The sequence below is a fragment of the Chiloscyllium plagiosum genome, unplaced genomic scaffold, assembly GCF_037043375.1.
Source record: "Chiloscyllium plagiosum isolate Xiang-an unplaced genomic scaffold, Cpla_swu_hap1 HiC_scaffold_27, whole genome shotgun sequence".
NCBI classification, from domain to species: domain Eukaryota; kingdom Metazoa; phylum Chordata; class Chondrichthyes; order Orectolobiformes; family Hemiscylliidae; genus Chiloscyllium; species Chiloscyllium plagiosum.
In genome coordinates this window covers 56,058,701-56,072,389 of record NW_028270165.1, presented here as the reverse complement: position 1 = coordinate 56,072,389, position 13,689 = coordinate 56,058,701, and the positions used below count along the sequence as shown (strand labels likewise).

Genomic DNA, 13,689 nt, shown 5'->3' with positions numbered 1-13,689 from the left:
CAGCAGCAGCAGCACTTCAGAGTGCCAGAGATCCGGGTTCAATTCCCACCTCGGGCAACTGTCAGTGTGGAGTTTGCACATTTTCCCAGTGTCTGCGTGGGTTTCCTCCCACAGTCCAAAGATGTGCAGGTTAGGTGACGTGGCCACGCTAATTTGCCTGTAGTGTTAGGTGAAGGGGTAAATGTTGGGGAATGGGTCTGGGTGGGTTGCTCTTCGAAGGGTCGGTTTGGGCTGAAGGGCCTGTTTCCACACTAAGTAATAAAATCTGAAATAAATCTAATCGCTCCGAAAGCTAGGGCTTCCAAACAAACCACGTTATGGCAGCGGTGGGAGGTGTGCATTATATTCACTAAAAACAGTTAAGCAGTTAGATAACACGTTCGAGTGGGAAGTGTGTATAACATGATCTCACAACTCCTATACTCAATGCTATGAGCAATGAAGGAAAGCAAACCAAACCAAACTTCACTACTCTGTCCACCTGAGACTCCAGCACTCCAAGGTCTCTTTATTCTGCAACACTCCCCTTAACTGTGTCAGTCCTGCCTGGATCGCTTGACCAAAATGCAAATCTCTGATTTCTCTAAATTAAACTCCAACTGACACTCCTCGGTTCATCAGCCGATCCCATAAATTCCAATTTATAGTGAACTCTTTCCTCTCTTATTCCCTGGAAGCTAAAAATCTCCATCCCACACTCACTCCCTCCATTTTCACTTTGCTTATAGCAGAAGAATGTAACTGAGAAACTTATCAGCCACGATTGAATGGAATGAGCAGACCTGGTGGCCTAATTTCTGCTCCTATGTCTTGTGGTCTCTTGCTGTCCTGGACACCGAGAGAATTGGGACCAGCATTGAACCGATCATGACTGGATATGGATCTACCTGCATCTAGGTGGATGGGCTGGAACTTTTTCACTGGCGCATAGGAGGAGGAGATGTGACCTTATCAAGGTTTATAAAATCATGAGGGGAGAGATGAGGTGAACGACGGGTGTCCTTCCCCTAGGGTTGGGGTTTCAAGATTAGGGAGCAAATTTTGATGGTGACAGGAGAAAGATTTTAAAAAGACTTGAAGGGCACAATTTTTTTTATACTAAGTGGTGCACATGTGGACTAAATGTCTAGAGGAAGTGATGGATGCAGGTACAGTAACGACGTTTAAAAGACATTTGGATAAGTTCATGAATATGAAAGGTTTGGAGGGATATGGGCCAAAACCCTGGCAGGTGGGACTGGTTTAGTTTGAGTACAGCATGGACTAGTTGGACTGAAGGGTCTGTTTCTGTGCTGCATGGCTCTGTAACTCGGTCCTATACTAGTCTTAAAACCATTTTCTTGCCTTCCCCATAAACATTCACATAAAAATCAGATGAACTCAGCCTTGAATATATTCAATGACCCCCTAACTGAAGGAAGAAATCCCCACTTCTGAACTTAATTCCTCTTGCTAATACACCACTTGCCTTGCTCATTGCCTGCTGCACCTGTCTGACAACTGGCACAGAAGGACACTGATGCCCCTCTGAACATCCACGCATCATTCCCGATGAAGGGCTCGTGCCCAAAACTTCAACTGTCCTACTGCTCGGATGCTGCTTGACCTGCTGTGCTTTGCCAGTTGTGGTCTTCTCTACATCGGGGAAAGCGAGCATAAACTTGGGGAACGGTTTGCTGAGCATCCCAGCTGGGTCCGCAGAGGCTGATCGGACTTCCCATTTTAATGCCCCTTCCCACTCCCCTTCTGACATGACTATCTTTGGCTTCCTCCATTACCACAACAAACCAAACCACAAATTGGAGGAACAAAACCTCATCTTCTGTCTGAGCAGTCAACAGCCCGGAGGACTCAACACTGAGTTCTCCAGACCCACAGCAGTGTGGTTGAGGGCAAACAGCACAATGATTAAACAAACAGTGAGGGGCAAACAGCACAAGGATTCAACACACAGTGAGGGGCAAACAGCACAAGGATTAAACAAACAGTGAGGGGGAAACAGCACAAGCGCCAGTAAAAGCAGATGGAAAGTGAGTGTAAAATGTCACTATGACAGGACAGGCCCCACATTCCTTCCCCTCCGTCCCCCCCCACAACCTGCCTCACCTTTCACCTCCCGGGCCCAGTACCTTCCAGGTGGCCCCATAGTTGACACAGGGGCCGCCCCACGACCAGTAGAACTCCACCACCCAGGCGGCCGACGAGTTCCCAAGCAGGCCCTTAACCCCATCCGCCTCCAGAATGCTCACCGGCTCCTGCCTGCTGTACAGCCGGCCGGTGTGGCCGTGACACAGCAGCTGCGCCAGGAAGGCGGCGGTGCCCAGTGACGGGTGTCTGCCCCGGGCCGCACGGCGCCATTTTCCTAACGGCCGCCCTCCCGCCGCTTCCCCGCTCGAGCGACTTCTCCTCCCAACCGCCTTCGCCCCCGCGTGACGTCTGCACGGGGGGATGGGCGGGGCCGGGGGAGCCTCACCGTCACCAAGCAACAGCCACCTCGCGCTCCAACTGCTCATTCACAAAAACAAACTCTCCTGTCTCGCTCTGCAGTTGCAGGGGGGACACTGCCACGTTTCCAGGAGCCCTGTCTACATTGGGAAAGCTCACGGCTCAATTTAAACAGATATTCCCACATCTAACGGAACGGCGTCATATCTAAAGGGGGCAATCTGCATTTTAAAAGAGACGTGGACATTTTAACGGGCTACTTCTGCAAATAAAGAGGTTTAAATGGACGAGATTACATTTCAAAGGGATGTGGGCACATTCAAAGGGATATCTTCATATGTAAAGTCACGCAGTTATATCTAAATGAATCTACATTTCCAAGAGACGTTGCACTATTTATAAGTAGAGACAATAGGTGTGAATTCTGTCTGTGTCCCAATGTTGAGTCAGACTGACATTTTTCTTAGAAAAGCTCTGCATTTAAATTACATTCTTGAGAAGATTCGGGTGTAGGTTAGGGAGGATTGGCCGTGCTAAATTACCCATAGTGACCAGGGATGTACAGGTTAGGGTGGCTTGGCCATGGAAAATACGCAGTAAGGGGTTGGGTATGGGTGGGATACTTTTCAGAGGGCCAGAGAGGAATAGATGGGCTGAATGGCCCGCTTCCACATTGTTGGGATTGTATGACCCTCCCCATAAAAGGAGCATTTTATCTACATCTATCCTGTCAAGCCCCTTTCAGAATTCTACTGGTTTCAATAAAGGTATACAGTACAGAAACAGACCATTCGGTCCATGCCGACCAGGATTCCAAACTAAACCAGTCCCACTTGCCTGCATTTGGCCCATATCCCTCTAAACCTTTGTATTCATGTACCCATCCAAATGCTGTTTAAACGTTGTAAATGTACCGGCAACTACCACATCATCAGTAAGTTCATTCCACATACAAAGCCACCCTCTTTCAAAATGTTGCCCCTCTGGTTCCTTTTAAATCTCTCTCCTCACCTTAAGTCATATGCCATCTTCCTGACTTCTCCGCCCCCACCCCAGTCTGACCTATCACCCTCACCTTGACCTCTTCCCACCCATCACATTTCCGACAACCCTCCAAGTCCCTCCTCCCTTTTATCTTAGCCTGCTGGACAAACTTTCCTCATTCCTGAAGAAGGGCTTATGCCCGAAACGTCGATTCTCCTGTTCCCTGGATGCTGCCTGACCTGCTGCGCCTTTCCAGCAACACATTTTCAGTTCAGTTAAGTAATATGCCCCCAAGTTTTGAGTTCGCCGACGCTAAGCAAGAGCCCTTTGCTATTCAGCTTACCTCCACTCCTCATTTTATCAATCTCAATGATGTCACCCCCTCACCTCCTCTCCTCCAGTGAATAAAGTCCCAGCCTCTCCTTATAACTCAAACCCTCCAGTCCTGGCAACGTCCTGGTAAATCTTTACCGAACCCTGTGATAAGAATACTTCCGATTACAGGGCCATCAGAACTGTACTCAGTACTCTGAAAGTGGCCTCACCAACATCCTGTACAACCTCAACATGATGTCCCAACCCCTGTACTCAATGGGGTGAACAATGAAGGCAATGTTGCTAAATGCCTTCTTAACCACCCTGTCTACCTGTGATGCAACTTCCAAAAAACTATGTACCTGAACACCACTCCCCCATGTCTGTCTGTTCTATAACATGACCCAGGACCCTCCCATTATCTGTACAAGTCCTGCCCTTTCTTGTTTTCGCAAAATGGAACCCCTTGCTTGTATTAATACCTCTCTCACACATGCTCCCCCTCAGACAGACAGACAGACACACACATATACCCCCCAATACTCTCTCAGGCTTATACTCCATCACACTCACACTTTACCAAGCATGTACACACTCACACACAAACTCACATGCACCCACACACAATTCTATGGGGTGAATTTGTATTGGCAGAATTATATTTGCAGATGTATTCAATTTTGCTGAAAAAGCACACAATTTCCAGGCAGTCAATCCATGTAATATTTTACGAATTTGGAAATAGAACCAGTCTGACTCATGATTGGAATACTGTCAGACTCAATTCTCAGGAAGAAAGTGAGGACTGCAGATGCTGGAGATCAGAGCTGAAAAGGTGTTGCTGGAAAAGCGCAGCAGGTCAGGCAGCATCTAAAGAGCAGGAGAATCGACATTTTGGGCATGAGCCCTTCTTCAGCCCTTTCCTGAAGAGGGCTCATGCCCGAAATGTCGATTCTCCTGCTCCTCGGATGCTGCCTGACTTGCTGTGCTTTTCCAGCAACACATTTTCAGACTCAATTCTCACACCTTTAAATGCATTATCTGAGCTCAGATGTCATCTTTTTTATAAAACCTTAAGTCATCTCAAGAATGTGACTTAAGAGATGTTCGGGCAGTTACACATTAATGAACCAATACCTGCGCCCATTCTAAGAGATGAAAGACTTGACAGCAATCTAGGCTTGTTCAATATATTCCATCAGTTGCATGATACTGATCTTTTGATATACATTCTGTGTCTTACAATGCTGCTCCACAGCTACCCGATGAAGGAGCAGCACTCAGAAAGCTAGTGCTTCCAAATAAACCTGTTGGACAACAACCTGGTATTGGGTGATTTCTTTTTAACTTGATCAACCCAGACTAATACCGACACCTCCACATCATTTCTAGTGAACACAACCCACACCTCCTGGTGCTGTCAGTAAACTTTACAATGCTGATAAAACAACGCAGTACCTGAAAGATTTACAATTTCTCACGATACTAGCTTCTCATTCACTGCTCCATCTGATACATGACATTGGAAACTCAGTGCAGGAGGCTGAAACGAAGGAGCAGCTTTAAACTAAAAATGTCTTGCAGCTCAAAGCTTTCAATGAGAGTCTGAGCCCGGCGGTAAGTTCAGGTAACCTTTATTGTGACTCAACTTAGTTACATCTTCAGATTCCCCCCTGCAAAAAGGCATAGACAAAGTAGCTGCTTTTTAAACAGCTCAAGATCAAAGCCCACACACACCCCACTGTCTTTACTATTGGGCAGCACCAGGTTGTAATTGGATCCTTGTTACAGCCGTAATCCGGAGGAAGTATTGCCTCACTCAGCAATTTCAACCCATACCCTGTATCCTGGTAAGTTTCTCCCTGCTCATTTGCCAGTGGGGAGAGGGCAGTGTAGAGTCAACCAGACTGCTGTGGGTCTGGAGTCATGTGTAGGCCAGACCGAGTGAAGGATGCAGATGGAACGACTGAATGAATACTCTCCCACAATGGCGGTTCCCTTTCCTAACAAGGGAGAGTGTGAATCAGATGGGGGCTTTCTCCCCCGCACCACCCACTCCCTCTGCCATCTGTCGGGGTGGGATTCAAACCTGGGAGTCCCCGGAACCGGATTGATAGTCCAATCGATAATGGCACTCGGCTGTCACTCCTTCAATCCCCCTGCGATGGCACGTGAACTCGCTGGTGCTTCCGCAGGTGGGTGGAGCGGGTGAAGCCCTTCCCGCACTGAGAGCAGGTGAACGGCCTCTCCCCGGTGTGGATCCGCTGGTGCCTCAGCAGGGTGGAAGATGTGCTGAAGGCCTTCCCACACTCGGGACAGCTGAAGGGCCTTTCCCCCGTGTGGACCCGCTGGTGGGTCAGCAGGTTGGAGACCTGGGTAAAGGCCTTCCCGCACTCGGGGCAGCTGAAGGGCCTCTCCCCCGTGTGGACCCGCTGGTGGGTCAGCAGGGGGGAGACCCGAGTAAAGGCCTTCCCGCACTCAGGGCAGTTGAAGAGCCTCTCCACCGTGTGGATCCGCTGGTGGGTCTGGAGGCTGGAGTAATTGCTGAAGGCCTTCCAGCACTCAGAGCAGCTGAAGGGCCTCTCCCCCGTGTGGACCCGCTGGTGGGCCAACAGGGCAGAGAAAAACATGAAGACCTTCCCACAATCTGGGCAGCTGAAGGGCCTTTCCCCCGTATGGTCCCGCTGGTGGGCCAGCAGGTGGGAGTAATGTCTGAAGGCCTTCCCGCAGACAGGGCAGGGGAATGGCCTCTCCCCGGTGTGACTGCGCCGATGAGTCTCCAGGGCAGACGGGAAACGGAAGCCTTTCCCACAGTCGCCACACTTCCACGGTTTCTCCATGGGGCGGGATTCCTCGGGTTTCTCCATGGATGAAGCTTCAGCCGCACACAATCGAATTTCCAGCCCCTTCCTGTCGTGAATTCCTCTTTCCAGGTCGTATAGCTGCTACACGCTCCACGCACAGTGCGCTGCAACAGTGGGGTCTCTCGTCCAGTCCCAGTGATGCTGAAAACATAGTCAGGAACCAAAAAGCTTTGATCCCTCTCACAGAAATCAGTCGAAAATCGTTGCGGTCCTGGTGGACTGAGTGACTGTCAGACATTGACGGCGAAGTGAGGATCGCAAATGCTGGAGAGTCAGTCGAAAAATGTGGCACTGGAAAAGCACAGGGATGTCAGACAGCATCCGAGGAGCAGGAGGGTCAATGTTTTGGGCGTAAGCCCTTCATCTGTTGATTGAGAAACTTCCGCCATCAGATCTTCAAATACGCTGTAAAAAGAGATTACAAAAGTCATCACTATCAGTGCACGGTAGAAATTCTGAACAAGCAATTCTACTTTCTGTGGAATATTCTTTTGTTGTTCCACAAAATTGAAAGCACCATCCCACTCTCTCTCCCCCTCTGTTCTCACTCAGCTCTAACTAATTCCCCTGCAGGCGCTGATTCAGGATCTTACAGGGGCAGAAAAAGCAAAAACATCAAGACTGACATCTCTCTGAATTTTGGATACCTCCACCTGAAAGTTAATATCTTTCACAACACTGGGATCCTGCTGAGGATGAGCAGGTCTGATTTTGGGAAGCAAATACAATGTGTGTCAATTCAGGGTGAAGCTGCCACGCAGCTTCTTGAGGAACAACCAGACACAAAATGGTTAACGTCCCTGGGAAGGGGAAGCAAAATGAGACATCAACGTCTTAACACTGACACCAGAGAGAAATTGAATATACTGACACGGCAAACATTAGTGGAAAGCCAGAGTCATAGAGGTATACAGTACAGAAACAGACCCTTCGGTCCAACTCGTCTGTACCGACCAGATATCGTAAATCAATCTGGAACCGTTTGCTCACACGTGGCCCATAGCTGGGGTCATCCCCACCCCCCTGTCCTGAGACCTTGATGCCTCCAAGCTGACCTTCAAAGGTTCGGTTTTTCCCTCCATTCTTTCCCGGTTGTCTTTTGTAAGTTTTGAAAACTTTCCCAATCCTCTGAGTATAGGATTTGGGCAGTTGTGTTGTCGCAGTACAGGACATTGGTTAGGCCACATTTGGAACATTGTGCACAATTCTGGTTTCCTTCCTATCAGTAAGATGTTGTGAAACTTGAAAGGGCTCAGAAACATTTACAAGGATATTGCCAGGGTTGGAGGATTTGAGCGAAAGGGAGGCTAGGGCTGTTTTCCCTGGAGCGTAGGAGGCTAAGGGGTGACCTTTTTGAAGGTTTATAAAATCATGAAGGGCATGGATAGGATAAATAGGCAAAACCTTTTCCCTGCGGTGGGGGGGAAGGGGAGGTCCAGAACAAGAGGGCATAGGTTTAAGGTGAGGGGGGAAAGAAACAAAAGAGATCTGAGGGGCAACCTTTTCACACAGAGGGTAGTAAATGTATAGAATGAGCTGCAGGAGGAAGTGGTGGAGGCTGGTACAATTGCAACATTTAAAAGGCATCTGGATGGGTATATATGAATGGGAAGAGTTTGGAGGGATATGGGCTAGGTGCTGGCAGATGGGACTAGATTGTGATGGGATATCTGGTCGGCATGGACAAGTTGGACCGAAGGGTCTGTTTCCATGCTGTATATCTCTATGACTAGTTGGACTTAAGGGTCTGTTTCTGTGCTGTATGACTCTGGAACTGTTCTGTACTGGTCTTAAAATCATGTTCTTGTCTTCCCCCACAAACATTCATTTCTTTGTTGTTCAAAAATCAGATGAACTCAGCCTTGAATATATTCAATGACACCCTAACTGCAGGAAGGCATCCCCACTTCTGAACTCAATTCCTCTTGCTAATATACCACTTGCCTTGCTGATTGCTTGCTGCACCTGTCTGACAACTGGCAGTGACTGGTGTAGGAGGAGGCTGGGGCTCCTTTATCCATCCACACATCGTTCCTGATGAAGGGCTCGTGCCCAAAAAAGCCAACTGTCCTGCTCCTCAGATGCTGCCTAACCTACTGCTCTTCCAGTACCACACTTTTTGACCCTGATCTCCAGCATCTGCAGTTCTCACTTTCTGCACATCCAATTATATCTCCATTTAAACAATGCACTTCCTTTCTACTTTTTGTTTCCCACAGCAAAGGCTATAACTTCATATTGTGGTACTGCATTTGCCATGTGTTTGCCAGTTGTGGTCTTCTCTATATCGGGGAGAGCGAGCGCAAACTTGGGGAATGGTTCACTGAGCATCATATCTGGGTCCACAGAGCCGACCAGAGTTCCCAGTCACCACCCATTTCAATTCTCCTTGCCACCCCTTTCTGACATTACCATCTTTGGCCTCCTCTATTGCCACAACGAATCAAACCGCAAACTGGAGGGACAACATCTTAATAGAGAAGGAAGTAAGCAATAAATAATAGACCCCTACAGAGTGCTGAGGAAAAAAGGGACCTTACTGTCCAAGTTCAGAGATCCCCAAAGGTATCAGTACAAGTAAAACGGGGAATAAGGAAGGCAGCTGGATGGGTATGTGAATAGGTGGGGTTTAAAGGGATATGGGCCAAGTGCTGATAAATAAGATAGATTAATTTCAGATATCTAGTCAGCATGGACGAGATGGACTGTTTCTGTGCTGTACAGCTCTATGGCCATCCACTTCATTTTGAAATGTTTGCACTACCACTTGGAACATCCTGTTAGGGTTCAGAGAGTGCCAGGTCCTGACATCTCCTTCCTCATGTCTCCTATGTATTTTAAATCAAAAATACCATTTGTATGTTCCTGGGTTAGTACTTTAAATACACAGACACATACAATATAATCAGAGTTTCTACTCGGTAGAGACAGTGATGATTTATTTCAACTTGCTAACAGGTATCAGAAGGGGAGGATCTGCAGACAGAAATCTTGGAAGAAATTCCATAACAAGATCTGACAGGGTCACTCAATATCATTGGGGGGTTGAATCTGGAAAGAGAAATCTATTCGACCTGCTTCAAAGAGAAACTACCAGTGAACTGAGCTTTAACTGGTTACACAGAATAAGTGTATGTGTCCCAGTGAACTGACAATGGGAAGGAGCTTTAACCAGTTACACAGACAGAGGGGCTGGGGCATTTATTTTACGCCTGGAGCATCAGAGCCTGAGGGGTGACCGTAGAGAGGTTTATAAAATCACGAGGGGCATAGATAGGGCAAATAGGTCTTTTCCGCACAGGGTGGAGGAGTCGAAAACTAGAAGGCATAGGTTTAAGGTGAGAAGGGAATGATTTGAAAGGGACCTAAGGGACAACTTTTCATGCAGAGGGTTGTGCATGTATGGAATGAACTGCCAGAGGAAGTGGTGGAGGTGGGTACAATTGCAATGTTTAAGAGGCATTTGGTTGGGTATATGAATAGGAAGGGTTTGGAGGGATATGGCCTGGGTGCTGCCAGGGGGAATTAGATTGGATTGGAATATCTGGTCGGCATGGATGAGTTGGATCAAAGGGTCTGTTTCTGTGCTGGTTATGCTAATCCCTGTGGCCTTATTCCAGATGCGATCCATATCTGCAGGCAAGACATGACTGTCTCCAGCTGACAGTCTCTCTGGTCACCGCCTCCGTACCCTTGGAACGATTCGGCTCCCTTCTCAGTCCACGTCCACCACATGACCGAGGCAATGATTGGTTGTGTTCTTGCTCTAACTAATGTTATGCGTGCCTTTCACTCCCAGGAGCGTGCGGCCTACAGCGATGTTCCCTCCCTTTCAGCCTTGTCACGGGTCGAGCCTGGTTTGTTGGTGCTCATCAAGAACTGGACTGGCAAAGGTCTCCAACCTCATTGGGATGGCCCCTTCCAGGTTTTACCTCCCACCCCTACGGCGGTCACAGTCGCTGGGCGCTCAGCTTGGGTCCAACTGCACCGTTGTAAATTGATTGACCACACCAATCAAAAGTGGGGAAGAGGAGGAGAGAATCCTGGAATCCCAACAAAAGGAGTGGACCCTGTCCATTTGGGTTTTTGAATTTTGCTGTTGTTCTCATGTTAATCTTATTACAGATACTTGAACTAAGAGGAGGGACATGTGGGGGGTCGCTTATCTCCTCACCTTTCTGATCACATACAACATCCTGATGGGGAATGCCACTAAGTATGGATGCAACCAGGAATGATCAGAGATTATCCACCACCCATGCTGAGGAGATGTCGTCCAGTGCACCGGACCAGACGCCTTTGACGTGTGGAATGTGATGAAGATTGATTATTGCAATGGACCCTTACATCAGAAAGACCAGATGGTCCATCTGGACAGTAGAAATCAGTGGGAGTTACCATGTCGTTACCATTTTTTTTGATTTTACCTGCAGACGCAAGCCTAGTGAGGATAAAAATGATCAACTCAGGAACACCATCCCTTTTTGCAGGTCGGGCCAACTTGAGAAAAGGGAAGCCTGATAGGGGAAACTCCTCAATCCACAAACAACTTATTTATACAGGCGCACAGAACACGATTCACCCCAGAGGCAGTAGTATGTTACTCCTCTCTATCAGGAGGTGACTTACTTGACCCATCCCCAGTCCCCGATTCCATTCTATTCATCAGACTTCCTCCTGCCGACCCTGTGAAGAGAAATATCACTTTTCAATACCTCCGGTCTGTGTATACAAACAGCTGGTGTAACACTGGCTGGGGTACAGCAGGCTTTATGCGGCACATGGACCTGGAACGGAACCCTTCCCTTGCGCATTTATAGGCCTTTCCTCTTTTCAGAATCTGATACTGTCACCAAGACCATGTACAATAGAGCTAAGTGAGAGCCCAATGGGAACAGCATTCTGAGGACCATTGTCTCCCATACAGTGCGAGTGCTCGAGTCACTTGGCCCATTTTTTTTTTTTTTACAGAGCTCAAGCAACCCCTCTTGCAAAACGTCAACCCTTTCCTTCTGTCGACCTGACCAGACCCCCTGCTGTAACATTTCAGTAACCTATTTTGACAAACTCTCCGTAATATACACCAAACCAGACTATTATTTCTTCAGCTAAGGTAAAGCTACCAATTTCCTTGTCCTGGATGGCAAAGATGTCCCTCAGAAGGTCACTGTCGGAGCCCTTGTTCCCACAACAGTATCTTGTCCTGGCCAGTGGACAAGTTGATGAAACCTACATCTGAGGAGGATGCAGAGGTCAGTCTCAGCCAACCTTGCTCCAACTGGAAGGAGTCCAAAGAGTATGATCTCCAGGACAAACCAAGAGAGAGCTTTACAGGTCTGAGTTCTCAAAGGATTCCCTGGGCCACCTCAAATCTCCACTTTAACATGGGAGGTAGGACAAAATGGCTTCTGCTTGGCTAACTCGGTGGGACTGATTCAGGCAGATACTCACGACTCAGAACAAACAAGATACCACAGACTGATGTAAATCCAGTGAAAAAAACTGCAAATGTGAACCTAATCATCAATCGCAGAAGTAACGGTTTAATCCTAACCACCAGACATGACAAATACGATTCCAAGAACAGGTTGTCTACAAGAAATTATGATAGATTAGATTATATTCCCTACAGTTTGGAATCAGGCCCTTCGGCCCAACCAGTCCACACTGACCCTCCAAAGAGTAACCCAGCCAGAACCATTTTCCCTCTGACTATTGCACCTAACACCACGGGCAATTTAGCATGGCCAATCCACCTGACCTGCACATCTTCGGACTCTGGGAGGAAACCGGATCACCCGGAGGAAACCCACGCAGACACGGGGAGAATGTGCAAACTCCACACAGACGGTCACCCAAGGCTGGAATCGAACCTGGGACCCTCTCGGCTGTGGCTAACCATTGAGCCACCGTGCCGCCCTCGGCTAAGTCAAAAATGCATGAGGACCTTGCGGGATCTGATTGGTTGTTACTATGTGATCATGCTCAATGTCTGACTCTAAACAATGTACATAAGTTCTATACAAACTCTAAAAGTTGGCGGATTCTTCTGGCACTCTAGGAGTACTCATCGGTGGCCCAGTGGTTAGCACTGCTGCCTCACAGCACCAGGTGTCCCAGGTTCGATTCCAGCCCTCCGGGGGCTGGCTGTGTGGAGTTTGCACATTCTCCCCATGTCTGCATGGGTTTCCTCCCACAATCCAAAGATGTACAGTTTGGTGAATTGGCCATGCTAAATTGCCCATAATGTTAGGTGCATTAGTTATAGGGAGATGGGTCTGGGTGAGCTACTCTTCAGAGGATAGGTGTGGACTGGTTGGGCCGATGGGCCTGTTTCCACACTGTTGGAATCTAATCCTTCTGGGCTGATCAGAGTCTACTGACCCGGCTGTATCAAAGAATAAACTATTGCTTGTATGATTGACAAAAGAGTCATTTCCAGGTGTGTTTATTGACCAATCCCAGAAATCCGAAGATCCGGACAGCAGTCCAGATCATCAGAACGACCAGATAGGAAACGGTTAATGTCTCCAGAATGTGGGGAGCAAAATAAGACACCAAGGCGTTAACACCAACACCAGGGAGAAACTGAACATACAGACGTGACAAACATTTGTGGCAAGCCAGAATCACAGATGTACAGCACAGAAACAGTCCCTTCAGTCCATGCTGACCAGATATCCTAAATCAATCTAGTCCCATTTGCCAGCACTTGGCCCATGTCCCTCTAAATGTTTCCCAACATATACCCATCCAGATACCTGTTAAAGGTTGTAATTGTACCAGCAGTCACCACTTCCTCTGGCAGCTCATTCTTTACACACACCACCCTCTGTATATGGGAGTTGCCCCTTAGGTTTCTTTTAAATCTCAGCCTCACCCTAAACCTATGAGCAATCCCAGATCAAAGATCTTGTCTATTTACCCTCGCCATGCCTCACATTATTTTATACAAGGTTGTAGGGTCACCCCTGTGGGATATAGGTAAAGCAGTGTTACTTCTGCAACCATAATTGCTTCTGCAAGGTAAATGAACTAACGCCAGGGTATAATTGTTCAGCCAAGAGTGGAGTTAACAAGA

At 47.9% G+C, this 13,689-nt stretch overlaps 2 protein-coding genes across 8 annotated transcripts in view; both read right to left on the bottom strand.

Moving 5' to 3' along the window:
* LOC148144194 (uncharacterized) overlaps window positions 1–2,375 on the bottom strand; it is a 264,591-nt gene extending 262,216 nt beyond the window's left edge. For 3 of the 5 annotated variants that reach the window (XR_015751408.1, XR_015751409.1, XM_087974631.1), the window contains exon 1: window positions 2,107–2,375. The gene's annotated coding sequence lies outside the window, so the exon portion shown is untranslated. The remainder of the gene's footprint in view (window positions 1–2,106) is intronic. The other 2 variants (XR_015751411.1, XR_015751410.1) reach the window with 1 other exon arrangement.
* A 2,986-nt stretch (window positions 2,376–5,361) lies between these two features.
* The window catches only part of LOC148144190 (uncharacterized), a 244,929-nt gene continuing 236,601 nt past the window's right edge, over window positions 5,362–13,689 (bottom strand). For all 3 annotated transcript variants that reach the window (XM_087974627.1, XM_087974629.1, XM_087974628.1), the window contains exon 2: window positions 5,362–7,013. In XM_087974627.1, coding sequence (XP_087830753.1) covers window positions 5,895–6,611 — 717 coding nt within the window. In that variant the 5' untranslated portion in view covers window positions 6,612–7,013 and the 3' untranslated portion in view covers window positions 5,362–5,894. The remainder of the gene's footprint in view (window positions 7,014–13,689) is intronic.